The sequence below is a fragment of the Dama dama genome, chromosome 11, assembly GCF_033118175.1.
Source record: "Dama dama isolate Ldn47 chromosome 11, ASM3311817v1, whole genome shotgun sequence".
Classification (NCBI taxonomy): domain Eukaryota; kingdom Metazoa; phylum Chordata; class Mammalia; order Artiodactyla; family Cervidae; genus Dama; species Dama dama.
Window position 1 is genome coordinate 9,490,001 of NC_083691.1, and position 24,564 is coordinate 9,514,564.

A 24,564-nucleotide genomic window follows, 5' to 3' on the forward strand; every position below is an offset into this window, starting at 1 on the left:
AGCCCCTCCCGGGCATTTGGGGCAGCGTCTTGCCAGCAGGTGAGCGAGGGGACAGGACAAAACCAGTGGTGCTGAAGCCGTGTGGTTGTAAGACCCCCGCTCCGGCAGCCAGACGGCCCCGCCCCGGCACAGACAAGGCTTGGGGCGAGCTGGAGATGAAAGCACCCTCTGCATTCCTTGCTGGAGACACATTAATACACATGCACTTCACATGCTTTTATGGAAACTGGCATTTTTCTCCCTCCAGGAGCATTCCTGAGGGCTGCTGCTCCTCCTGGATCCTTCTGGTTTGTCACCAGCTCATCCAAATGGGGCAAGGAAACCCACAGGCTCTTTCTAGAAGGCTGGAAGGCCAGGGTGGTGCCGGCCCGGCCAGCATCCGGAATGAGCTGGAGGGACCCCGGTCTCCATGCCTCAGAGACAGCAGCGAGCCGGGAAAAGGTTAAAACAAACGTTTATTTAACAAATTATATTAAGAAGACAATCACACAGTGAAACTTCCCTTTGCCAAGTACTAGAGTCACCTCAAATAAATACACGCAGTACAACGTTGTTCCTAACCTAGCGCAGCCAGCCGCCCGCCTGGGGCCCGGTTCCTGGTGGTGACAGGCCTGGCTGGCAGGGTCCAACAGGTGAGGATGGCCAGCCGCCCCGTGGGGGGCGGGCAGCTGCGGTGGGAATGGGCGCCCGGCCCCTCCAGGCCCCGGGGAGGTGAGCTCGGTTTTTACGCTCACCTTCAGGCCCGCCGGCCGGCTCCAGGGAGCTGCGGGCTGGGATCCCTGTGGACAGTGAGGGGCAGCCCGCAGCCCTGGGGGCTGGACCCGGCCTCGCCCCGGGCTCGGTGAGACACCGTCACACCCGCAGGCCCGTTACTGGCCCAGAGGCAGGTGCTCGTGACGGGACAGAGTGGGGCCTGGGCCGCCTCTGCCGCTCGCCGGCTCTGTGCCTGTGGACACGTCTCAGCATCTTCATCTGAAACTGGCATCCGCTTCGGGGTATTGGTGTGTTTTTTTTGGGGGGGGGTTGGTGGGAGCGACAGAAGAAAATGTGCTTCAAGTGCCGGCCGCCTGCCCGGCAAGGAGTAGGTGCTTCAGACGTGTTGGTCCTCGCCTCCCGCCGTCCTGACCATCCCTCTGAGGGGAGGTCATGGCCAGAGTCAGTTTCTGGACTTGGGGGTGGTGGATAAACCTTGTTATAAATTTACAAGTGAACCTGGGGCCGGCTGCTTGCTCCTTACCGCCGTTGTGCCGTTTCCAAGGCCTGTGGAGACAGGCTTAGAATTTTGGGGGGACGGAGGAGGAGGCAGTGGGGGATGCTGTGCTCTGGGGAGTCCTTCCAGGAAGGGTGGAGGCCACTGCCCTTCGTGTTTCTGAGAGAAGCCCTGCCTCCCCGCCCCTCGTGGCCAGAGGGTTCGCGGAGAAAAGCACCGTCCCAGAAAGGAAGGGGGAAGAGGGGGCTCGGTTCCCGGGGAGCGAGCTTCACCTCCGCGCGGGGCAGGCGGGCACCCCGCCTCAGAAGGAGAGAGGCAAGAGGTCAGGAGCCGCCGGGGACGCCGGCTTCTCCAACACTGTCGCTGCGTTCTCTTCAGCTGCCGTCACGGCGCCGTCCACCGTCACTCGTTAGACCCTGCGCTGAGGCTGCCCGCTGGGGGAGGCCTGGCCAGCTGGCCGAGCCCACACAGGTCTGCCCTCTCCTGGCGGCCCTGGGCCTGCCTCACTCTGCCTGGCCCAGGGGTGGCTGGGGGCTGGTGGGGGCATGGCTGGTGAGGGGTTGGGGGGGACCCCACCATGGCCCTCTTGCTCCCTGACAGGGAATCTCATGTGACTGTCTCTGGACCTCCTCAGGCCCATGGAGCCGAAACGCTTGCTTCTCAGCGGAGGAAGGCCGCGGGTGTTACCTGGCGGGACGACCCCACGGCCGGGGTGTGAGGAGAGACAGAAGGATGGAGCCAACGTGGCCAGACAGAGGTGAGCAGAGGGGTCACTCCCACTCTTGGTTTTGGACCAGCTCCACCATCCTGGCAGCAGCAGCAGACGAAGCAGCAGACACAGGTTCTCTGGGCCCCTCGGGGCTCCCCCCACCCCCCCTGACTCCCAGGAACAATCAGCTCACTTCAGTGGGTACATCTGAGGCCAGGCCATCGGCTCGATCCTGGGCGAGCACCCATCCCAAAGGTCTGCCCGATGAATTTCCACCTGTGCCTCCTGGGCCCTGGAGGGTTCCAAGGAAGGCCGGCCCCGCCAGGACGTCCTCAGGTCTCGGGGACAGAGAGGAGAGGTATCGGAATGAAAAGATCAAGGGGCAGCCGCGGGGAAAGGCGGAGGGTCTGGAGATAGTGGAGCTGAGGCCGGCTGAGTGAGGTATGTCTTGCCCTGGCCCCGTGTCTCAGCCAGAGGCTGCCCCTCCTGACTGCAACCCAGCCACCCCGGTGTCTCTGGAGAACTGCAGGGAGCAGAGGCACTGTCCCCAGCTGGGCAGGGCCTCTCCTGGGCTGCTTTCTTACGCCAGACACGTGTCAAAGATCACGTCCAGTGCTCCAACTATCTGGTGACCCCCGCCCCCCACCTCCAAGGTGTGAGATACCAGGTTTTGAGAATTTAGGACAGAGTCCCACGGCCAGACAAGGCAGTCACCGGGGGAGGCCCGGGCCTCCAGGGAGGACAGCGGCCCCGACAGCGGCCCCGGTGCCCAGGTGGGGAGCTGGGCTGGGCGGCCAGCACTGTGGGGAGTGATAGCACGGTCACTGGCACTCGTGGCAGAAAGGTCAGTTCTGGCTTCAGTCTGGCGACGGCGTGTCCATGTCCTTGGGCACTGGCTCACAGAGCCTCTTTACCCACGTGATGATGGTCGGGGCGCAGGGCCGGGCAGTTGGAGCTGTTGTTGGCACGTGAGCACTGCAGAGATGAGCCCTTTGTGGGGATGACGGTGAGGAGGCTGAGCACAGGGACCTGGCGGCAAAGTTCACGTCCATCGCAAGCACCCAGCCACTCGGCCGCCTCGCCCGGGAGGCAAGGCCTCTCTGGGCCAGTGGCTTGGGGATGGCTGGCCCCCGTCCTCAGGGCGTCCAGTGTGTGAGCTGAGGGGTGAGTCAGGGGTTATCCACGGTGGGCAGCGAGCTGGGCCCAGGTCCACTCGGGCAGCACCGGCCGCGTGCTCCGTGTTTCCTTAGGGTCCCCGTGAAGTTCTTGGGCACTCGATGCCCCTGGTGTGAGAGACCTGTTCCAGGGGGCGATCCATCAGTGCTGGGGGGAGGCGGGTGCCCTGTGCCCGGCCACCAGCCCCTCAGGGTCTTCTGGGAGGAGGCAGTAGCTTCGTGGTGGCAGAGTCAGGAGAGCAGGGAGCCGGTGGCATCACCGGGCGGCCAGACGACTGTCCAGGGCCCTCAGATGGCTCCCGGGGAGGGGAGGGGTGGTCGGAGGACTACTGGTCATCACACAGATGCGGGAGGGGCCGCTGGTCACTACACACACACAGGTTAGTGGAGATTAAGGAGGCGCATCCCCGGGGTGGGGGGCGGCGTCACGTCGGGCAAGCCGATGACCGATGACCGAGGCGGCAACAGCTCAGCTGCCCAGTCTCCCAGGAGCGCCGAGCAGGGCAGTGTGGATGGGCGGCGGGAGGGGCCAGGCGAGGGGCGCTCAGTAGTCCGGGCGCTGTGTTGTCTCCCTCAGGACTGGGGGATCTGCTGGCATCGGGTGGGGCTGGGCGGGAGCCTGGCGGCGGCACTCTGCTCCGTGCGGAAGCTGTACTCATACTGCGGGAAGTTGGGGGGAAGAGAAGCGCAGTCAGGGCAGGGGATTCCGGAGAGAACCAGCCCACGGCCGTGGACAAGCCGGGCGGAGGCCCCGAGGACGTCGGAGGGCTGCCCTCGGCACGTGCCCACGTACTGCAGGCGTGGGCTGTGCACGTGTTGTGCACGGGGGAGGAGGCACACCTCTGGTGCTGCGTGGCAGCTGGCTAGTTTGTGACGACTGGACCCTTGCACACCGCTCCCCCGGTGGTGTGAGCCCTCAGCAGCAGCTTGCGTCCCAGGCTGTGTGCCGCGCCCTCCCGCCACCCGGCAGACGGTGCCCCCTGCTCCCGCTGCGGGAGGAGTCTCGTGGATGGGGAGGGACGGCCCTGGGCTCCACCGCAGCCCTGGCCGGGCAGGCGGGCTGCAGCCTGCAGGCTTGGGGAGCCCCCCCGGGGCCTGCCGCCGGCCCACGCCCCTGTGCCTTCCTCCCTGAGCTCCTGGGACCCGTTCATAGGAAGCGATGAGAGCCTGGGCCAGGGCAGGACCAGAGGAGTGGACCTGGGCCCGGCCTGCCCCCCTGCCGGCCTGAACCTGGGCTCAGTTCTCACGCTGGAGACCCAAGCCTACCCACCTGACCCGGGTCACGGAAATGACAGACGGTGGGCTCCGAGTCTGGTGGAAATTCAGAGAAGGGGGGACACCTGTGGTTCACCCTGAAGGCCAAGGGGGATTTCTACACCCAAATGTGGGGCAGGTATGCCAGGCAAGAAGAGGGGGCGCAGGTGGGGAGTGTCCGCCAGGCAGACAGGTCTGCAGGCTGCAGGACTGGGAGCAGGCCGTGAGAAGGGCCTGGACACCATGGGGGGCAACCACGCGGGACCCTGGGTCTTAGGAATGAGTTGCTTAGATCAGTAGTCATTAAACATTTAAAATAATATTTTAAAAAACTTTTCAGCACTAGAATTGCCATAAGAAAGGGCTTCCTTACATAAAGCAGAGCAGAGTCCAACCAGCTGGCTGAACTCGGCCTCTGCCTGAAGCTGCCCTCTCAGGGACCCAGCTGGGGGAGCCAGCAGGATGACGTGGAACCGTCCCAGCAAGGGTGGGGGGGTGAGCACTGGGTGCCCACCCAGTAAGGTGCCGCAGCTGTGGGCTCCAAATGGCCCCGAGCCCCAAAGCGAGCTGCCTGTAGCTACAAGGCCCTTCCAGGGGCCGTGCAGAGCTGAGGGAGCATAGCTGAGGGGCTTTGGGGGTCACTTGGGAATGAGGGGGAGCAGAAGACTCTTCCTCCTGGGGGAAAGGGTGGGGAGAACGAGGCAGCCAGCACTGCGTCCTCGGCCACCTGCTGAGGGCCCACAGACTGACCCAGCACAGAGGGGCGGCTGGCGCGGGGTGAGGGGGCGAGGTCCGGGCGGGCCCTGGCCGTCTCGTGTGAGCAGCCACAGGGGCCAGGGGACAGCAGTGATGGGACTCTGCTCCCCACAAGCAGAAGGGGTGGGGAGGGAAGGGCTTGACATTGCAGGGTGACCTCAGCTAGATCTTTTTGCCTCTGAACCTCAGTGAGCTCATCTCCTTTATAATAATAATTTCTTGTTATTAAGAAATAACAAGTGTGGGTGAGGATGTGGAGAAAAGGGAACCTGTGTTCACTGTAGCATTATTCACAACAGTCAAGATACAGAAACAACCTAAGTGTCCATCGATGGATGAATGGATAAAGAAAATGTGGTACATACATAGACTATGCCTCAGCCATAAAAAAATATGAAATCTTCAATGAAACTAAAATCTGGTTCTTTGGGGGAAAAAAAGCAAAATGGATAAACCTTCAGCCAGAATCATCATGGGGAAAAAAAGGCAGAGGGTCCAAATCAATAAAATCAGAAATGAAAAAGGAGAAGTTACAAGGGGACACCACAGAAATACAAAGGACCATGAGCGGCCACTACAGGCAACTCTATGCCAATAAAATTGGACAGTCTAGAAGAAAAGGACAAATTCTTAGAAAGGTACGTCTCCCAAGACTGAGTCAGGAAGAAAATCTGAACAGACCAACTACAAGCACTGAAATTGAATCTCTGATTATAAAACTCCCAACAAACAGAAGTTCAGGATCAGATGGCTTCACAGGTGCATTCTATCACACACTGAGAGAAGGGTTGATACCTGTCCTTGTCAAACTATTCCAAAATATTGCAGAAGAGGGAACACTCCCAAACTCGTTCTATGAAGCCACCATCATCCTTGTACCTAAATCAGACAAAGATACCACAAAAAAGAAAATTACAGGCTAATATCACTGATGACCATTGATGCAAAAATCCTCAACAAACTACTAGTAAACTGAATCCAACAATACATTAAAAGGATCATATACCATGATCAAGTGGGTTTATTCCAGGAAATAAATATCCTTTAAATAATGCCATTTAAAAAAAGACTGTAAATCAATCAATGTGATACATCACATTAACAAACTGAAGAGTAAAATCCATATGATCATCTCAATAGATGCAGAAAAAGCTTTTGACAAAATTCGATATTGATTTATGGTAAAAATTTTCCAGAAAGTGGGCATAAAGGGAACCTACTGTCAATAAAATAAAGGACATGTATGACAAACCCACAGTTATTAAAACATCATATTCAATGGTGAAAAGCTGAAAGCATTTCCTCTAAAATCAGGAATAAGACAAGGATGTCCACTCTTGCCACTTTTATTCAACATAGTTTTGGAAGTCTGAGGCATGGTAATTAATCAGAGAATAAAAAGAAAGGGAATCCAAATTGGAAAAAAAGAAGTAAAGCTGTCACTATTTTGATGACATGATACTACACATACTAATAGAAAATCCTAAAGACACTGACAGAAGACTACTAGACCTCATCAATGAATTCAGTGAAGTTGCAGGGTACAAAATTTACATGCAGAAATCTGCATTTCTATATACTAAAAATGAAATATCAGCAAGAGAAATTAAGGAAAATCCTATCTACCATTGCATCAAAAAGAATAAAATACCTAGGAATAAACCCACCTAAGGAGACAAAAGATCTGGAGTCCAAAAACTGTAAGATGCTGATGAAAAATGGAAGATGACAGATAGATGGAAAGTTACACCACATTCTTGGATTGGAAGAATCAATATTGTTAAATGACGATATTACTCAAGAAAGTCTACAGATTCAATGCAATCCCTATCAAATTGCCAATGGCATTTTTCACAGCACTAGAACAAAAAAAATTTTTTTAATTTGTATGGAAACACAAAGACTCTGAATAGCCAAAACAACCTTGAGAAAGAAAAACGAAGCTGGAGGAATCAGACTCCTTGACTTCAGGCTACACCACAAAGCTACAGTAATTAAAATAGTATGGTACTGGCATAAAAACAGAAATACAGATCAATGGAACAGGATAGGAAGCCTAGAAACAAACCCACACAATTATGGTCAATTAATCAACAACAAAGGAAAAAAGAACATACAATAGAGAAAAGACAGTCTCTTCAATAAGTGGTGCTGGGAAAACTGGACAGCTACATGTAAAAGAATACAATTAGAACATTCTCTAACATCATACACAAAAAATAAAGTGGATTAAAGACCTAAATGTGAACACAAGATACTATAAAATGCTGAGAGGAAAACATAGGCAGAACACTCTTTGACATAAATCGTACCAATCTCTTTTTGGATCTGTCTCCTAGAGGAATGGAAATAAAAACAAACCAACCAACAAACAAAAAACAAATGGGACCTAATTAAACTCAAAAGCGTTTGCACAGCAAAGGAAACCACAAACAACCTATTGAATTGGAGAAGATATTTGTACATGATGTGACCAACAAGGTATTAATCTCCAAAATATATTAATACAAACAGCTCATACAGCTCAATATAAAAAAACAAGTGGCCCAATAAAAAAATGGGCAGAAGATCTAAATAGACATTCCTCTAAAGAAGACATACAGGTGGCCAAAAGGCACAGAGAAAGATGCTCGACACTGCTAATACAGAAATGCAGATCAAAATTACAATGAGGTATCACCTCACACTGGTCAGAATGACCATCATCAAAAAGTCTATAAATAATAAACGCTGGAGAGGGTGTGGAGGAAAAGGAACTCTCCTACAGCGTTGGTGGGAATGTAAATTGGTGCAGCCATTATGGAGAACATAATGAAGGGTCCTTAAAAAAACTAAGAATAGAGTTACCATATGATCCTGCAATCCCACTCCTGGGTATATATCCGGAGAAAATCATCATTTGAAACAATACATGCACCACCCCAGTGTTCACTGCAGCACTCTTTATAATAACCAGGACGTGGAAACAACCTAAATGTCCATCAACAGAGGAATGAATAAAGAAAATGTGGGGTGTGTGTGTGTGTGTGTGTGTGTGTGTGTATACATAGGCTTACCTGGTGGCTCAGATGGTAAAGAATCTGTCTACAAATGCAGGAGACCTGAGTTCGACCCCTGGGTTGGGAAGATCCCCTGGAGAAGGGAATGGCAACCCACTCCAGTAGTTTTGCCTATATATATGTACAACGGAATGCTACTCAACTATAAAAAGAAATAATGCCATCTGCAGCAATATGGATGGATCTAGAGATTATCATACTAAATGAAGTAAATCAGACAAAAACAAACATCATGAATATCACTTATATGTAGAATCTAAAAGAAGGGATACAAATGAACTTAGTATACAGAACAGAAATAGACCCACAGACAGAAAAGAGACATGTGGTGGGGAAGCAGGGGGTAGGGATAAATTAGGAGTCGGGGATTGACAAATATACACTACTATATATAAAATAGATAACCAACAAGACCTACTGTATATCACAAAGAACTATACTCAATATTTTATAATAACCTATGAGGGAAAAGAATCTGAGAAAGGGCATATATATGTGTGTGTGTCTGTGTAAAAAACTGAATTGCTTTGTTGTACACCTGAAACTAACACAACATTGTAAATCAACTATACTTAGTACAAAAACTTAAAGAATAAAAAAAGAATGAAATCTTGTCATTTGTAACAACATGGATGGATCTTGAGGGCGTCGTGCTAAATGAAGTCAGTCAGACAGACAGACAAAGACAAACACCCTGTGATCTCAATTATATGTGGAACCTAGAATATAACAGCAAGACCAGGCTTACTGGACAGAGCAGACGCCAGAGGCCGGGTGGGTGAAATGGGTGCAGGGGTGAAAAGGCCCAGACTTCCAGTTACAGAGTGGTTAAGTCCTGAGGATATACCGTACAGTGTGGTGAACATAGATATCAATACTGCAATGCATATTTTGATAGTTGCTAAATTTTAAAAATTCTCATCAGAAGAAAACAGTTATTACTGTGTAAGATAAAAGGTGGTAACTATATTTATTATGATAATTGTTTTGCAGTATATACAAATATCAAAACATGTTGTACACCTGAAGCTAATATGCCATTTATACTTCAATAAAGAAGGTGGGGGTGACCATCTCTACTCCCGGGGCCCTCTTTGACGGTGGGATGAGGTGTGGCAGGTTAAGGGTCCGCTCGCCCTGGCACCAGGCAAGCACTCACTGTACATTTGTTGGCTATGTAAGGGAAGACATCAATGCGGCCCCACTTTCCTGCTAATGACCTGGGCTCCGGCCATGGTCTGGGCGCTCCAGCTGCAGGAAGCTGGAGGAGCGGACAGCCTCAGACCAGGAGGACTTTGGGCAAAGTTTGGGACAATGCCGCCACCTGGTGGCTGCTCAGGAGCATCACAGCAGGAAACAATCCGCCTCCCACCAGTGCTGGGCTCTGGGGGTCAGGAGCGAGCCCTACAGAGGGGCAGGGGGTGGACGCCGGCATTCCGGTGCTTTTAACCCAAATGGGCAATACAGGAAGAGAGCAGCCTGGGGGAGAGAACATGAGGGCATTTCTGCCAGTGGCCAAGGGTGGTCCCTGAGGAGTACTCGGGAGTGCCGCCTGCCCAGCTGGAGAGACGTGGATGAACCAGGAATGAAGGGGTGGAAGTGGGAGCCCTTGGGGAAGAGGGTATCTGGAGTTACAGTGCAGAGATGTTTGGAGGAAAGCGTGAGGGTCAGAAGACAAAGAGGGTGGGCCTGGCGCTTGGGGCCAGGAAGGCAGGACACCAGCCCTGGCAGTGGACCCAGGGTCTGGGAGGTGCGTGGGGGGACCAGGGGGCAGCAGTTGGCCTGAGCTGCACTGGCTTGGGGCAGGGACAGGGTCACTAAAAACACGTGCTGACCTCAGCAGGGGCGGTGCTGGGTGGGCCAAGGCTCCAGGGCGGTGCCGACGTGGACAGCAGAGTGCGGTCTCTCCTCAGGGGTGGACAGTGGGTGGCACCCAGCTGGAAGCAGCAGGCTGCTCAGCCTTTAACACACACAGGTGCTGCCTCAGTTGGTCTGGGGGGTGGGCCAGCTCCCCAGTGACCCGAGGCTGCAAGTCGGTTCTGTGGCCCCACCAGCAGGACACAGGAGTGGACGGGAGGGGCAGAGAGGAAGGGCCAGAGACTTTAGGGCTGAAGGGGGCGCTGAGGAGGGAATGGGGGGGGTGTGGGGAGGAGGCTGGTGATGGTGGTGGGGGGGCTTCACTTGGGCTGCTCTGAGGCCTTGCCTGGGGTACAGCCGAGGTGAGGCACTTAGGAGAGGGAGCCAGCCCAGTTCCAGCCGGCTGGAGTGGCACCACCAGCTGCGGGCTGGGCCACCTCCACTCTCCAGCGCCACTCACCTGCTGTGCCCGGCTCCCAGGTGCCAGGAGCGCTCAGGGCAGGGAAGCCGCCTCAGTTTGCTGGGGGCTGGCCGGCCACAGAGGGTGTGTGAAAGGGGGTGGAGGCACCGGCCCCCAGACGTCTGCAGCCAGGGGTCCGGGGGGCCAGGCCCAGAGACCTGGATGCTGCCAGGGGTAGGCCCCGAAAGGGTCCTTTCTGAGGGCATAGGGCAGTGGGGACAAGGTGGGGCGGGCAGGCTGGGGTGGAAGTGCCTTGGTGGGGGCGGGGGGGTCGGGAGGCCGGTCTTTGTGGCCAGGAAGGGACAGGGTCCTGGGTGGCGGGGGGCGGGCTGGTGGTGCAGAAGGGCCTTCAGAAAGGATGAACTGAATTCCTGTTTCTTTCACTCTCTGGGGTGAGGGGGTGTGGGCATGTGTTGGGGGGGAATCAGGGGTACACAGCCGCCTTCTCCCGACTCAGGGCCGAGTATGCCACCGCCTTCTGCCCCCAGAGCGGGCCAGGGACCCGCTGCACCGCCTGCACCCCACCCCCACCGCCGCCCCGCCCCTGCCCTTGAGATTTTTCCCTTTTTAGGTCATCTTGGCTGGAGAAAAGCACCGCTCCCCCACCTCTTGTTTTCTCTTAACTCCCCAAATGAAATTTCAACATATGTCCCCCCGCCATAATCCCCCTTAGGCCGCGGATAACCCTTCCCACAGACGCTGTCCCCTGCCCGGGCCGGGCGGGCCCCGAGTGTTTGCCCAAGAGACTAGGCCGCTTCTGGAAGCCCTTTCGCTCCCTTGGGCAAACAGTGAGTACCTTTGAAGGTGGATTTGGGCCCGGATCTGTTTACTCAAGACATTAAGTCTCCTGCATAAGGAGGACCTGCACTCGCGCACAAACAGCAAATCCTTTTTGAATTAAAAAAATTTTTCAATTAAAAAGCATTTTGGTTCACAGAGCTGAGACCCCCGTGGAGCAGCGCCCCTGGCCACAGCGCCCTCTGGTGGACACAGGCCATCATGACAACTCTTAAGCCATGGCGCTCAATTCCCAGGTTCCAAGAGTTTCTGTCACCGTGAGGCTGACATCCTGGCCTTGGGAGGCCACACCGTGGAGGCAAAGGCACTCTAGCCTCAGCCTCGAGGCAGAAAGGGACGGGGAAGGGGGAGCAAGCCCGCATCCACTCACGGAGACATCTGGCGTGAAATCACCTTTAAAGTGAAAACCCAGTCCTCCATCAGAGTCAAGGGTTGTATCAGAGAGACAAGGGTGTGAACCTGGGTCCTGCCTGGCAGCGGGTGGGGTGAGGGTGGTTCTGGTTTAACCGGCGGGCGGGGCAGGCATCAGTGCTTTTTTAAAAGCACTAAAGTGATTTCAATGGTTAGGCAGGCAGAAAACCACTACCTGGGACCTTTTACTAAATAAAATGGACAGCAGAAGAGTAAGGCAAGCATGTACCCTCCCCGCTTTCCTCCCTGGGTCTCGTAACCATCACATCGACGAGAGGCCGGACGAGAAACGGCAGTGAGGGGCTGTTTTAGAACCTGAATTTTGAGACGTGGGAGCTGAGGCTCAGGGGAGGATCAGACCTCCCAAGGGCCCCAGGGGCTGGACGAGGCCCTGAGGGTGCTAGGGGCAGGGACCCGGCCTCAGGACAGGGGTCTGTACTCACCACTTACACGGGTGGGCTTCTGAGATTGGGGGGGGGGGCAGGTGGGGTCACAGAAGGGCCTGGAAGGATGGCTGAAGGGGCAGGCCTTCCTCAGGAGCCTGGCTGGGTGAAGACAGACTGGGGGAGTGAAGGAACAAAACGCCGGCCGACGCCAAGTCTGGTTTGGGGCTGGAGCCACGGTCGTGAGGGTCCCCCGGGCACGTGGCGGCGGGTGAGTTCTGAGCAGTGACCCCACCGTCCCCCAGCCGGCCTCTCCTGGAGCCTGTCCTGGCACCTGCCAGCCCCGCGGGCCAGGCCGTGACACCTGCCGTGCTCGATGCCTGGTTCAGATCCTTGGGGAATTCCAGCTCTGGAAGCTTCCTCTCCTTACACGAGGGCTCATGTCCTCCCATGTCCTCTTTCCAGAAGCCTGGTTGTTGGATCTCGCCCCCCTCCCCAGGGGAGGGAAGGGGCAGCTGCCCCTGTGAGCAGTGGGCCCTGAGGGCCCCCACGGCCCACGACGCAGGCCTCTGTGTGCTGGGAGGGCCTGTCCAGCTGATGTGAATACACGTCCAACTCCTTCGAGCTGTGGAAAGGGCCAGGGAGGACCAGAGGCCCAGGGACGAGTCCCGGTCTCCCCATTTCCCACAGGAGTCTCGTTTCACACTTGGATTATGGTTCCAGAGAGACATCTGAAAGCCTGGGTGAAAGGGGAAGGCCCCGGGCTGACAAGCCCGTAGAAGGGCTCTAAAAGGGCTCCAGGAAGGGACTGTCACATGCAGACTGGGGCTCAGGGGACGTGGGGCAGCCAGGACAGGCCCCCCCCAGACCTGGAGGGGGTCCTAGAATACCCCAGAGCTGGGGAGTGCCTTGTTCACCCCTCAGTTGCTGAGAGTCCACAGCTGGGCCTGGAGGTCAGGGCTCCTGGATTACAGTCCACGAGCCCTGTGGTCACTACTAAGGGGACGGGAGGGGCAGGAGCTGCCGGGTCCCCAGTCAGGGTCCGGGACAGAATCCTCTCTGCCAGTAAAGCTGGTACCACTGCTCTTCCGATGACAGGTGACTGGCCTGAGTGAGGCCACAGGGTTGGGAAGCAGGCGGGTCCCACAACAAGCCCACAGCGGGGTCGGCGTGAACCTTCTGGGAAGCCTCTTCTGCGTTCCCTTCGGGTTCCCCTGTGCTAACCCGCAAGCAGCAACCCCAGAGTCAGAAACCCGGAGTCCCACCCAGTCCTGCTGCTCCGTCTCACCCTAAATGAGGGGCTGGAAAAGCACCCCTCTGAGATGCCCCTGCTCCGGGAGCAGGGACCACGTCTGTCTGGGCACCGTGCCCGGCGTGGCTGCAGGGTGACTAAGACCACGTGCAGAGTCAGCCCCTACGTCTTCTGACTCCGGGGCACCCCCCCTTCCCTTTCCTGCTCCAGGCCTGGGACTCCCGGGAGGGGATGGCGGCACCCACCTGCCCCCTACACAGCCTGCTGCCCTGGGCTCAGTGCCGGGACAGCCCCCCCATTCAGGGCAGGGCACCCTCACTCAGGAGCATCTCCACCTAGGATCCGATGGAGCATAGAGTGGAGAAGTGCCTCCTATGTTCCCACCCAGGGCGGAGCCCCAGTCCCAGGAATGAGGTGTGGAAGCTTCCTGCACAGACCTGTCCCCACGCATGGCTTTGCAGATCCCACCCCCACCCCCTTCCTCCAAGCACCACACCTTGGTGCCTTTGGGAAGGCTACTCCCCCCGGGACATTTGTCCTCCTCCAGGGATGATTAATTACCGGCCTCCAGGGCCCCACATCACTGTCCATTTCCTCCTTAAGTGCAAGGTCGGGGTGGGGGCTCAGTCATTTCTGTAGCTTCAGAGCCTGGTAGAGGCTGTGGCCCAGAAGAGATGAATGAATGAACGAATGATGGATGGATGGACAGATGGTACAGGATGTGAGAGGTGAGTGGGTGGATGGATGAGTGGATGGATAGACAAAGGGATGGATGGATGAGTGAGGGACAGCTCAATGCAGAGCAGACAGCCAGCTTAGGGACTCAGTTCTCAGACAATGGGGAGGTCATCTGGGTTCTCAGTCTTTCGTGGAAGCAGTGGTGTGTCGGTCCAGCCTTAGGTCCTCTGAATTCCCACGGCCTCTGGGCTGATGGTGTGATGGCCCCTTTCCTGGGGTGTTTAACTCATGGAGGCAAAGTGCTGATCCCAGGGTTTACCCACATCGCCACCACCACCCCCCACCCTGGCCGTGAATGGTGAAGGTATAAGTATAGATGTGATCTGTGTTTGTATCTTCATGCTCAGACATGTGCAAGCTGGAGGCTCACGTGCTGCTGGCCTGTGTGGTGTTTTAAAATAGTCATAAATGTGGAAAAGTTGAGAGACAGCATAAAATGCCAACATTTTCCAGATTTTATGAAAAAAAAAAAAAAGAGGGGGGGGGCGGCTATGGCAACTCCGTACCCTGACTCTCACACCTCGACCATGAGCCTCATACAGGCGAATGGAGGCTGCCTCCTTTAGAGACACACGGGTTTTCCAATTTGCCACAGTTGCCACCACTCCCTATAAGTCACCCAACCAGAGTGTTCTGCCGTTTTATCACCATGACTGCATTTTGTGTGGACTGATGGGGACAGGGTAAGCAAGAAATATTTCTTGTACCCATGATGCTTAAAAGTAGGAAAACGAAATACAGACTGAGAAGGCCAGGCATTTTAAGGAAAATGGGGGAATGCGCATTCTATGGTGGGATTTAGATCTCTGAGTGAGTATTAATGAGCTCTGCTTCTCCAGGCCCCTCCTGTGCTTTGGGGCTGCGGGCCTGGCGGGCACCTGTGTGTCAACCAGCGTCGTCTGCGTGAGACTCTGGGCAAGGCTGGGGGCCGACAGATACCTTTGTGGCAGAAGAAACACCTGTTCTGCGTCAACAAACAGCCACGGGACTAGCCCCCTCAGTGAATCAGCAATTCAGAATTCATCTAAATATCACCTAAAAAATGGGTATTTGTATTTTCCCTCTCCCAGGTTATTTGTGGAAAATATTTGGAACAATGGTGCTTTCTGACGCTGATTTCTGAGTGAAAAAGAAGCTGTGTGATCACTACAGGAAAATGCCCTCCCCATTTGTCATCTTTATACTCATTTTTTACCTACATGTCAGGCAACCTTCTAAGAGTTCAGTTGGGGGGGGGGGTCTTACTATTTTTTGGGGGGTATTAACTATTTTTTTGGCCACGTTGTGCAGCATGTGGGATCTTATTTCCCTGACCAGGGATCAAACTCGCGCCCCCCTGCAGTGGAAGCACAGAGTCTTAACCATTGGGCTGCCAGGGAAGTCCCTGGGGTGTAGGGGGTATTACTTTAAAACTTGGGGGATGAGAGTTCCCCAAACCATAAGGAAAGGACAGAAAAGTCCTTTTAGGATGGACTTGAAAAAGACCAAATAATTCACCTTGACCTCTATTCTGCATGAGCTAGGTGTAACTCGACGGTATCCAGGGCAGGTAATTCAAACACTGGCTCTGCCGCAGGTTCATTTCCAAGGGCTCAGCCTGGCTCCTTCATCAGTGTGATGAACGCCCTGGGCTGCTGTGGGAGCAACCTGGAGACCCGGGCGGAGGCTGCCGCTTGGATAGAAGCGGCAGATAGACCTGCTGCTGGTAGAACCAGAGAGGGTGGAGGGGGGAGGGGACTCAGACTCTCAAAATTAGGAACTCTATTAATATAATCTACCATATTAATATGCCCGCAGAGAAAAAAATATGATCATCTCAATGGATGATTAAAAGACATTTATCAAAAGCTACCATCCAATCCTGATAAAAACACTTAGGAAAATAGAAATAGATGGCTAATTCTTTAACATGATAAAAAAAAATGATGCCTATATATAGCAAGCCAAAATGCAGCATTATGGGTGAGTATCTAAACTAGAAACTTCCGTTCAGACAAGGAGGCCCAGTGACCTGATGGTTCTGGCCGCAATGCTGGCTGAAGCTTCAGGAAGGGGGCAGGAGGCGGCAGTGTTGGCATTTGCAAGACGACATTAACGCCGGCCTGCGTAACCAAAGAAAAGGAACTGAAAACCAACAGAAGTAGAAGTCAGTGAGAGAGCCAGCCCCTAAAATAAAATACAAATGTCAACGGCTCCTTGATACAAAAAATGACAGGAAATATAATGGAAAAAAAGAGCCTACTCATGAGAACCACAAAAACACCAAACACTTAGCAATAACCTACAAAGAAGTGTGCAGACTCTCTGCAAAAAAACACCTTTCTACCCTGCTGAGCGACAGACACAAAGCCCCAGGTGGAGACTCTTCACCAAACGTCTCTCTATTAACCTACATGCTCAGTGCAGTTACAATAAACATCTAGAGTGGAGTTTCTCCCCCTGAAAAGAGTCTAAAGTTCAGCTGGAAAAATAATCACGTGACTATAATTAGAAAAATCTGGAGTGGGGGGAGAAGGAAGAACTAACCTTATCATATATTAAAGCTTATTATAAAGCTATCAGAATCAAAGCAGTGTGGTAATCATACAAAAAGAACAGAGATAAGAGTCAAGAAAAACATCTAGTGATTCACTTACAGATGGAACTATACAATAAGAGTAACACTTAAAACTACTGAAGAAAGTAAACAATGATAAGAAAACTGGTTAACGATTTAGGATAAAACAAAGCTGGTTCTAGTCTTTACCTTCTAATAAACTTCAAATGGATCAAGTATTTGAAAACTATTTAATACTGTAAGATATTAAAACACAAAAGGGTATGAGAAAATAGGAGTGAATATTTTTTATAATCTTAAGTACGACATGAAGCCAAAAACAAAACATTAAAACAAAGTCAAAATTGCCCATGAAAAATTAAGAACTATTGTATAGCAAAACACATCTTTAAACAAGGTGAAAAGCCACTGGTTAAAGTGTGTGTGTTTGAACATAGGACAGAAAGAAGGTTGTTACAAAGAACATAAAAAACTCAAAAATGAATGAAAAAACTAAATAAGCCAATAGAAAAAACTGGGCAAAGGGCACACACAGAAGAGATTCACAAAAGAAGTACAAATGGCTGATAAATATATGAAAAGATGTCCACCTGTAAATACCAGTGATGCTTATAGTGAGGGTGTGGGAAACAGGTACCCCCCTCACACACCACAGGATGGGGGGGGGGGCAGGGGGGTTTAAAAGGGCACTCTCTTTTTGGAAAGCAAAATGGTAATACCATGCATTCCTCTCAAGAAAGACCCAGGGGAGCAAAGACATGTACAAGGAAATATACTGCAGCAGTGTAATAGTGAATAATTGGAAACTCAAGAGTCAATCAATAGTGGATTGCTTAAATAAATTATGACACAATCATAAAAGGGAACCACATGTAGTCATTAAAAAGAATGGGGCAGATCTGCATGTGATGACATGGAAGGTTGTGCAAGATATATTGGTCAGTGCGAAAGCAAGATACAGGAACGTCATGTCCAGTATTGAACACCTGTGATGCTTGTTTGACCTGTGCATGTCTCTCTCTCCCAGGAGTGGACCATGGGGAACTCTCATCTTTTTTCATGTTTCTGTTGTGTTTGCATTTTAAAAAATAGGTATGACCTTTGCACTTGGAAAGAAAACACTGAATGTTAAAAAATTGATTCTGATTGGCAGGGTAGATACTGAAGATGATAAACTGCCCACAATGGCTGCCACACTTTATGGGGCGAGAACTAGTCTTGTCTGTGGCACCAAACAGTGGTTCCCAAGCTGTGGTCAGACTCCTGAAGAGTCCATGATATGCAGGTCCCCAAGCAACTTCCCATTTCAAATTGGGAAAGACCCTGATTCTGGGAAAGATTGAAGGCAAAAGGAGAAGAGGGTGGCAGAAAACGAGATGGTTGGATGGTATCACCGATTCAATGGATGTGAACTTGGGCAAGCTCCGGGAGATGGTGAGGGACAGAGAGGCCAGGCGTTGCTGTGGTCCATGGGGTTGCAAAGAGTTGGACTCGAGTTAGCGTCTGAAAAACAACAACCCTTCTTTTATGCCTCTGGAATGGCTATCCATTGAACCAATTCATTAGGTTCCTTTGTTTTTGGCTGAAATGATCTCAGCTTAGTGGGGCAGCTCTGTAAGAATTCAGTGGCATGACTGAACAAGGCCTGGGTCTTTGAAAACAATATTAAAAAAGGGGAGAACAATACATAAGAAAGGTTAACGTCTATCGAATTAGCTAACTTTTATTTAATAAATGAAGTAGGCAAATTTCTTTCCCCAAACATATCAGCTTCCTGACTGAAAAAGAAAAAAAAAAAAAAAGATGCTGGGGGATGAAAACGTTGACATCTCACAGATAAAGGACACCTTATTTCCTGTTGCAGTTTGAGACCTGACCACTAGATGGTGGAAAGTGATCACGCATTTTGTGACATCGTCCTCTGCAAAATTCTTCTTCTAACATTAATATGCACAATGAAAGCTTTCCAAAAGTAGGAAGAATGAACAATTGCGCTGGGATATGAACATTTTGCTTTTATAAAATTGGGACTCTGCCATTTCATTACTGATACAAAAATCTTCTGCCTCCCTTTCTCCCTGCACATGCAGCTCCCAAATCCATTCTAATCTCATATATTGGAAGTGCTTGCAGAAGTCCATGCAAAGTGGACGTCCACAAGTTGGTTCCAAAAATTCTTTTTACCTCGCGATGCCAAATATGTTTCCATTAATTTCACCTCAATGTCGTGACGTAAATGTGAGTGGAATTGGCCCCAAGCTAAATAAGCAATAAGCCCCATTTTTCAACACACAAACACATAAAGATGTCAGCTCAAACTGTTTACTAATTAACACTTAAAAAGACACAAATTAGATATGCGTGGCTAAGAGCAATTATAATCAAGACGAATTTCTCTAGTCATTTGGGAACTGAAAAAAAAAAAAAATGCCTAATTGCTGGAACCAATGTTTTAAAAACTGAAATTGCGCCAGTTAGCAAATATGTTCATTTAAGGAACATTCCACGTGACTACACTCTGGAGGACTGACTACAAAGATGAGAACAAGGAAAATATTTAGGTATAAAATTAAAATTTTAAGCTCCTTTGGATTTATAACTTCATTAAATACGTCTGCAAACAGCAGCCCATAAAAACCTGTAGCCATTAAGTGGTTAAATGGACTGCCTCCCTTGTCAATTTTAAGGGAGTGATTAATATCAGATCGTCCCTTTATTAATTAGACTCTCCCTTGTCTTTCAGCCTTAAAGTCAAGTGAAAATGGAGGCCGTCTGTTCCACCAGGGAGTGTGCTGGGCTAATGATGATGCTCCTCACCACGTTTCTGAGTGGGGTGCCCACTGAAGGGGGGTGAACGCAGTGGTCTTTTCCACGGGAGGGCGGCAGCCACGGTGGAGGAAGGTTTTGTGTATGAGGCTGGGAGGCTCTTGGGTTGCCCTTTCAGTCACAGGAACGCTTGGCTCCTATTTTTAAGAGGTTTGAGGTGTTGGGCACACGGCATGCAATCTGTGGTCGAGGCCACTGTCTCTGGGCCATAAGGGACAGGGCGGTGGGTGAGGGAGGTGGGGCTGGGGCGGGGGGGAGGATGAATAGGCTACGGGAGAGGCAAGGAGACCGGGGAATCGCTGCCGAACTGAGGAGCTGGGGAGCTCCCGGGCTGGCTGCGAGGGGGCATCCATCAGAGGGAGGGATGGGGCGCCTGCTTACAAGGGAAATAAAGAGCGGCAGAGACAGAGAATATTTATATGCCCATCTCCTGGCGCTGAGAGAAGACGCTTCATCACCGGGTCGGCTGCGAAATTACACTTTTCCTGACTCTTGAACGGAGAAAACCTTTTGTCTGGGCAACAGGGAGGACGACAAGGGCTTCTCACTGGATGCAGCCCTCTGGGGACCCCCGCCGCCCTCCTGCAGAGCCCAACGACTGCTGCCTGGGGCACGGGGGCCAGGTCAGGGCCAGAAGGAGTCCCTGCAATGCCCCCGCCCGCCGCACACCCTGACAGCTGCCGCTGGCTGCTCCCTGGTCACCTCCCATGGCCCATAGGGGGTGAGCAAAAGCACGCTCTCCTGCCTTGGGGGTAATTTACGTGGCAAAGCCCCTGCCCTGAGCCAAGGGTGGACGTGGACAGCATGGGCTGTGGCTGCTGCAGCCTGGAGAGTGACAGCCTTCAAAGTGGGAACTGGTTTACTCACCTCGGCTTCGTTCACTTCAACAGCCCACACCACCTGCGAGCACTTCCCCCCAAACGTGGCGGGTGGCACGGCCACTGACTCTCTAATCGTGACCTTCCTTGGGGGCCATTCATGAAACGTAGCCTGGTGTCACCATGCCTGCGGGGGCCTCCTGTGGGCTCCATGGCCGTGGTGGGACCCACGGGCCTGCACGCCACCCCGAGGATGGGGAGGCCAAGGGACCTGCGCCAGGGTCCAGCATGGGTGGCGGATTTGGCATGCGACCTGGGCAGGGGGGCCGGACTCGAAAACTGTGTCCCTCCACTACGCTGTGTCTCCTCCACGGTCTGCACAGTCCATAAACATCGCTGTCTACACACCACGCGGTGGAGGGCTCTGGGCCACACTGCCAGCGCGCCTCATGCCACCTTCCTGCTGGCGGGGCCAGGCGGCAGCCTCTCCTTGAGGTGGTCGGATTCTAAGGTTGGGGGGCTGAAGGTGCACTGCCACCCACTGCGGGGGGGCCGACACCCAGTCTCCCTGCACTTCTCACTCCTGGGTGTGGCGGGCTGGGGTCCGGTGGGTCCCTGCTCTGGGGGCGGGGGGCACCTGCGGACAGGTGTCCTCTCTGGTCCCAAATTACCAAGCTCAAGACCGACAGAGCGATGGGGCTGGTTCAGGGGGTGACTTGTCCCTGAGGCCAAATGGTGGTGCCCTGAGGCAGGGCAGGGTGGGTGACGGGAAAGCTGGAGGGGAGCGAGCAAGCCCATGTCACCCTTGGACGGCTGCCTCGGGGTGAGCACTCCCACTTCCTCTATAGCCGGGACCGCCCGGGCCCACGTTTCTGCTGTGAGCCAGGGTGACGCCACCTCCCCCCGGGGGCATGGAGGGATGGGGAGGGGAGAGTCTGCCCCTCACAAAGCAGCCCCTACAGACGCCAGGCTCTCCCTGCTGCTGGCGAATCCCGGGTGAGATCTGGGGCTGGGGGTGGGAGGTGGTGTTCAGAATGGGCAAGGGGACAGTGTAGGTCATGGTCACCCTGAACCCAAATGCAGTCTCCTGACTTCTTGGGGGAGGGCGCTCGGCTAGATGGTGTAAACAAGAGCAAACAAGCCCCCAGCCAAGCTCCTGCTGCCCCCAGGATCCTCCCCAAGCAATGCCCCTCACCCCTGAAGGAGAGCCAGACCGGGTGTGTGAGAAAAGAGGCAAGATCACCCTGAGCAAGGGGCCCCCTAGGTGCTCAGGGCCAGCCCATGGAGCCCCAGGGCGGGGCCACGGGGCCAGGGAGCCGTGGGCTCAGCGCCTCCTCCATCTCCAGCTCCAGGAGCTATGCTGAGTTCAGAGGCTGAGAGGGGCAAATTCTCCAGTTTATTTATGGAGAACACTTGCTGACGTTGTTGTGGAAGGAGTGTGTGAATGTCAACATGCTAATAATCACCATTACATGCATGCGGATGGCTGGTGGAAGTAACTTCTAAATCCTCAGATTAAATGAAAACCCCCACGGCATCCCTGACGGTGGGGATGTCTGTGATGGTTTCCAAGCCTATTGAGCATGTCTAACCTCTCCCCATTTCCCTCCATTTTCTCTAACTCCACTTTAAACTCCTTCAACAAGAGAACACAGACATATGCTTTTAACCCATCACTGAAAACAAGGAAGGAAGCCGGGTGTGGTCCACCGGCTCTCTCTGCTCTGCCGCAGCCAGAGGGCAGCGCGTCAGACTGCAATGGGGCGGACTTGCACCAACTCGCCCCGCTTCCTGTGGACCAGGCGGATGGTGGTGACAGTGACCACGACACGACTGGACTTGCCTGGTGGTCTGCCTTCCATGTAGGGGCCATGGGTTCGATCCCTGGTCCTGAAGGGTTCCACATGCCTTGGGGCAACTAAGCCTGTGTGCCGCAACTACTGAAGCCCATGCGCCCTAGAGCCCGAGCTCCGAAACAAGAGAAGCCACCGCGGTAATAAGCCTGTGCACCACAGCGAGAGAGGAGCCCTGGCCTGCTGCAACTCGAGAAAGCCCATGTGCAGCAATGAAGACCCCACATGGCCAAAAATAAATAAAAAAAACACCGCCCACAACCATGACACTTGCTCCTTGGAAGAAAAGTTATGACCAACCTAGACAGCATATTAAAAAGCAGAGACATTACTTTGCCAACAAAGGTCCGTCTAGTCAAGGCTATGGTTTTTCCAGTAGTCATGTATGGATGTGAGAGTTGGGCTATAAAGAAAGCTGAGGGCCGAAAAATTGATGCTTTTGAACTGTGGTGTTGGAGAAGACTCTTGAGAGTCCCTTGGACTGCAAGGAGATCCAACCAGTCCATCCTAAAGGAGATCAGTCCTGAATATTCATTGGAAGGACTGATGCTGAAGCTGAAGCTCCAATACTTTGGCCACCTGATGTGAAGAACTCACTGAAAAGACCCTGATGCTGGGAAAGATTGAAGGTGGGAGGAGAAGGGGACGACAGAGGATGAGATGGTTGGATGGCATCACTGACTCGATGGACATGAGTTTGAGTAAACTCCAGCAGTTGGTGATGGACAGGGAGGCCTGGCGTGCTGTGATTCATGGGGTCGCAAAGAGTCGGACACCACTGAGCGACTGAACTGAACTGAACTGATACCTAACTGGGCAGCTGCCACAGCAAGTGCTGCTCTGAGCCATTTCCGTGACCGTCTCAGCGATACCCATAAATGCTACGGGGTATTTTCATTAATACTCTCCTGGTTTTACAGAAGAGGAAACTGAGGCTCAGAAAGGTTACATGGAGAAGCTGAGGATGCTACCCCTGCCAGGCTCTGCTCAGAGCACCCGACATCAGCACGCCATACTCTAAACAGACGCATTTTTGGTCCTTCCGTGGGAAGAGTTAAGAGAACTGATGGTAGTTACTACAACGGGCCCTGGCTCTGCACACTGGGCTCTCTCCTATTTCATCCTGTCCCAGTCACCTGAAGGCCTGGGTGGGGTCAGGACCCAGGCTGACGGGCCTCCCTGGTACCACTGTCCCCACCAGCCCGAGGACAGGGGGCCACGGACTTTATGTCATAAGGGAGGGCGTCTGGAGTGCGACGTGCGAGATCTCCCTCTCATCTTGGGCAGATAACTTCACCTCTCTGAGCCTCAAGTTCTGCCCCACAAAATGGGGAGGAATGTTGTCACCTGGTCAGCCCGGGGTGAGAATCGGTGACGATGGAGGTAAAGTCCAGGCCCAGAGCCAAGCACGTGGCAGGTACTTAAATAAACGGGGCTCTGGCTACAGCCCGGGAGGACGGGCAGGGAGAGAGGGAGTGATGTTCACAGCTGCCCCGTCTCCTGCATGGGCCACCCACCCCCACCAGCCCACGGTGATGGGCACTTGCTGTCTATGATGCTTTTCACACCTGTCCCTTTAGTGTTCATGAGACAGGTTTTCCTGTTATCCTTTAAGCAGAGAAGGGGCAGACCCCTGGCCCCCCCACCCCCACCCCTTAAAGTCTGTGTGACCTTGTCCATCCTGAAAGGTCACAGGCCAGCTCCCTGCTTCACAGCCTGCGGCCAGAGCAGGTCTCTACAAAGGCCCTCCAGACACGCTCACCGGCGCCACCCTGTGGGGACCCCACACAAAGGCAGTCTCGGGGTGGGAGCTGTCACCTCACTTTCAGCCAGGGCTGATCTGGGGCCCCACCCACGCGTGTTCTTCTGCTGTGGCAGCCGGTCATTGTTCTACCCCTCCCAAAATCTACAGATGACAGTCAGCTTGGGTTTTACGACTTACTGAAAACCCAAGACAAAGGCGGACTTTTTTGTCTTGTTTTTGCTGTGACAGGTTTAGAAATTTGTTGTACTATATTGATTCAATTTTCCTTGATTTCAGCCATCTTTCAATAATGCAACCTGCTTCTGCTAGCTGGGTACATGAGAGAAAACCCAGAGGAGCTGAGAATATTGAAATGGTTCTACCATTTCCATCTCTGAGACGAATGTCCCTCTCTGAGGAGAGCCGGCTGCAAGCATGTGACTGCTTAACAACCGTCCCCACACGGAAGACGACACGCACGCTTGCGCTGTCTGACGGAAGTGGGGAGACCACCGGGAGAGCGGACCCCCAGTTTCGTTCCGTTATCGCCACTCTCTTTCCTCAGAGGCATCACATGTGCTTCCAAATCCTGGGATCTCTTTTTATTAGGAAAACATCCAAACTCTTTCTAACCAGGCTGCCAAATGGGGTTTTGCTTTATCAAGCACAATGGAATGTGTCCTGATCCTTCCTCTAAATCATGA

At 53.1% G+C, this 24,564-nt stretch overlaps 1 protein-coding gene across 4 annotated transcripts in view; it reads right to left on the reverse strand.

The window, feature by feature from the left end:
- Positions 1-436: 436 nt before the first annotated feature.
- Positions 437-24,564, reverse strand: part of MVB12B (multivesicular body subunit 12B) — a 185,148-nt gene continuing 161,020 nt past the window's right edge. For all 4 annotated transcript variants that reach the window (XM_061154639.1, XM_061154641.1, XM_061154640.1 and 1 more), the window contains one exon: positions 437-3,754. In XM_061154639.1, coding sequence (XP_061010622.1) covers positions 3,668-3,754 — 87 coding nt within the window. In that variant the 3' untranslated portion in view covers positions 437-3,667. The remainder of the gene's footprint in view (positions 3,755-24,564) is intronic.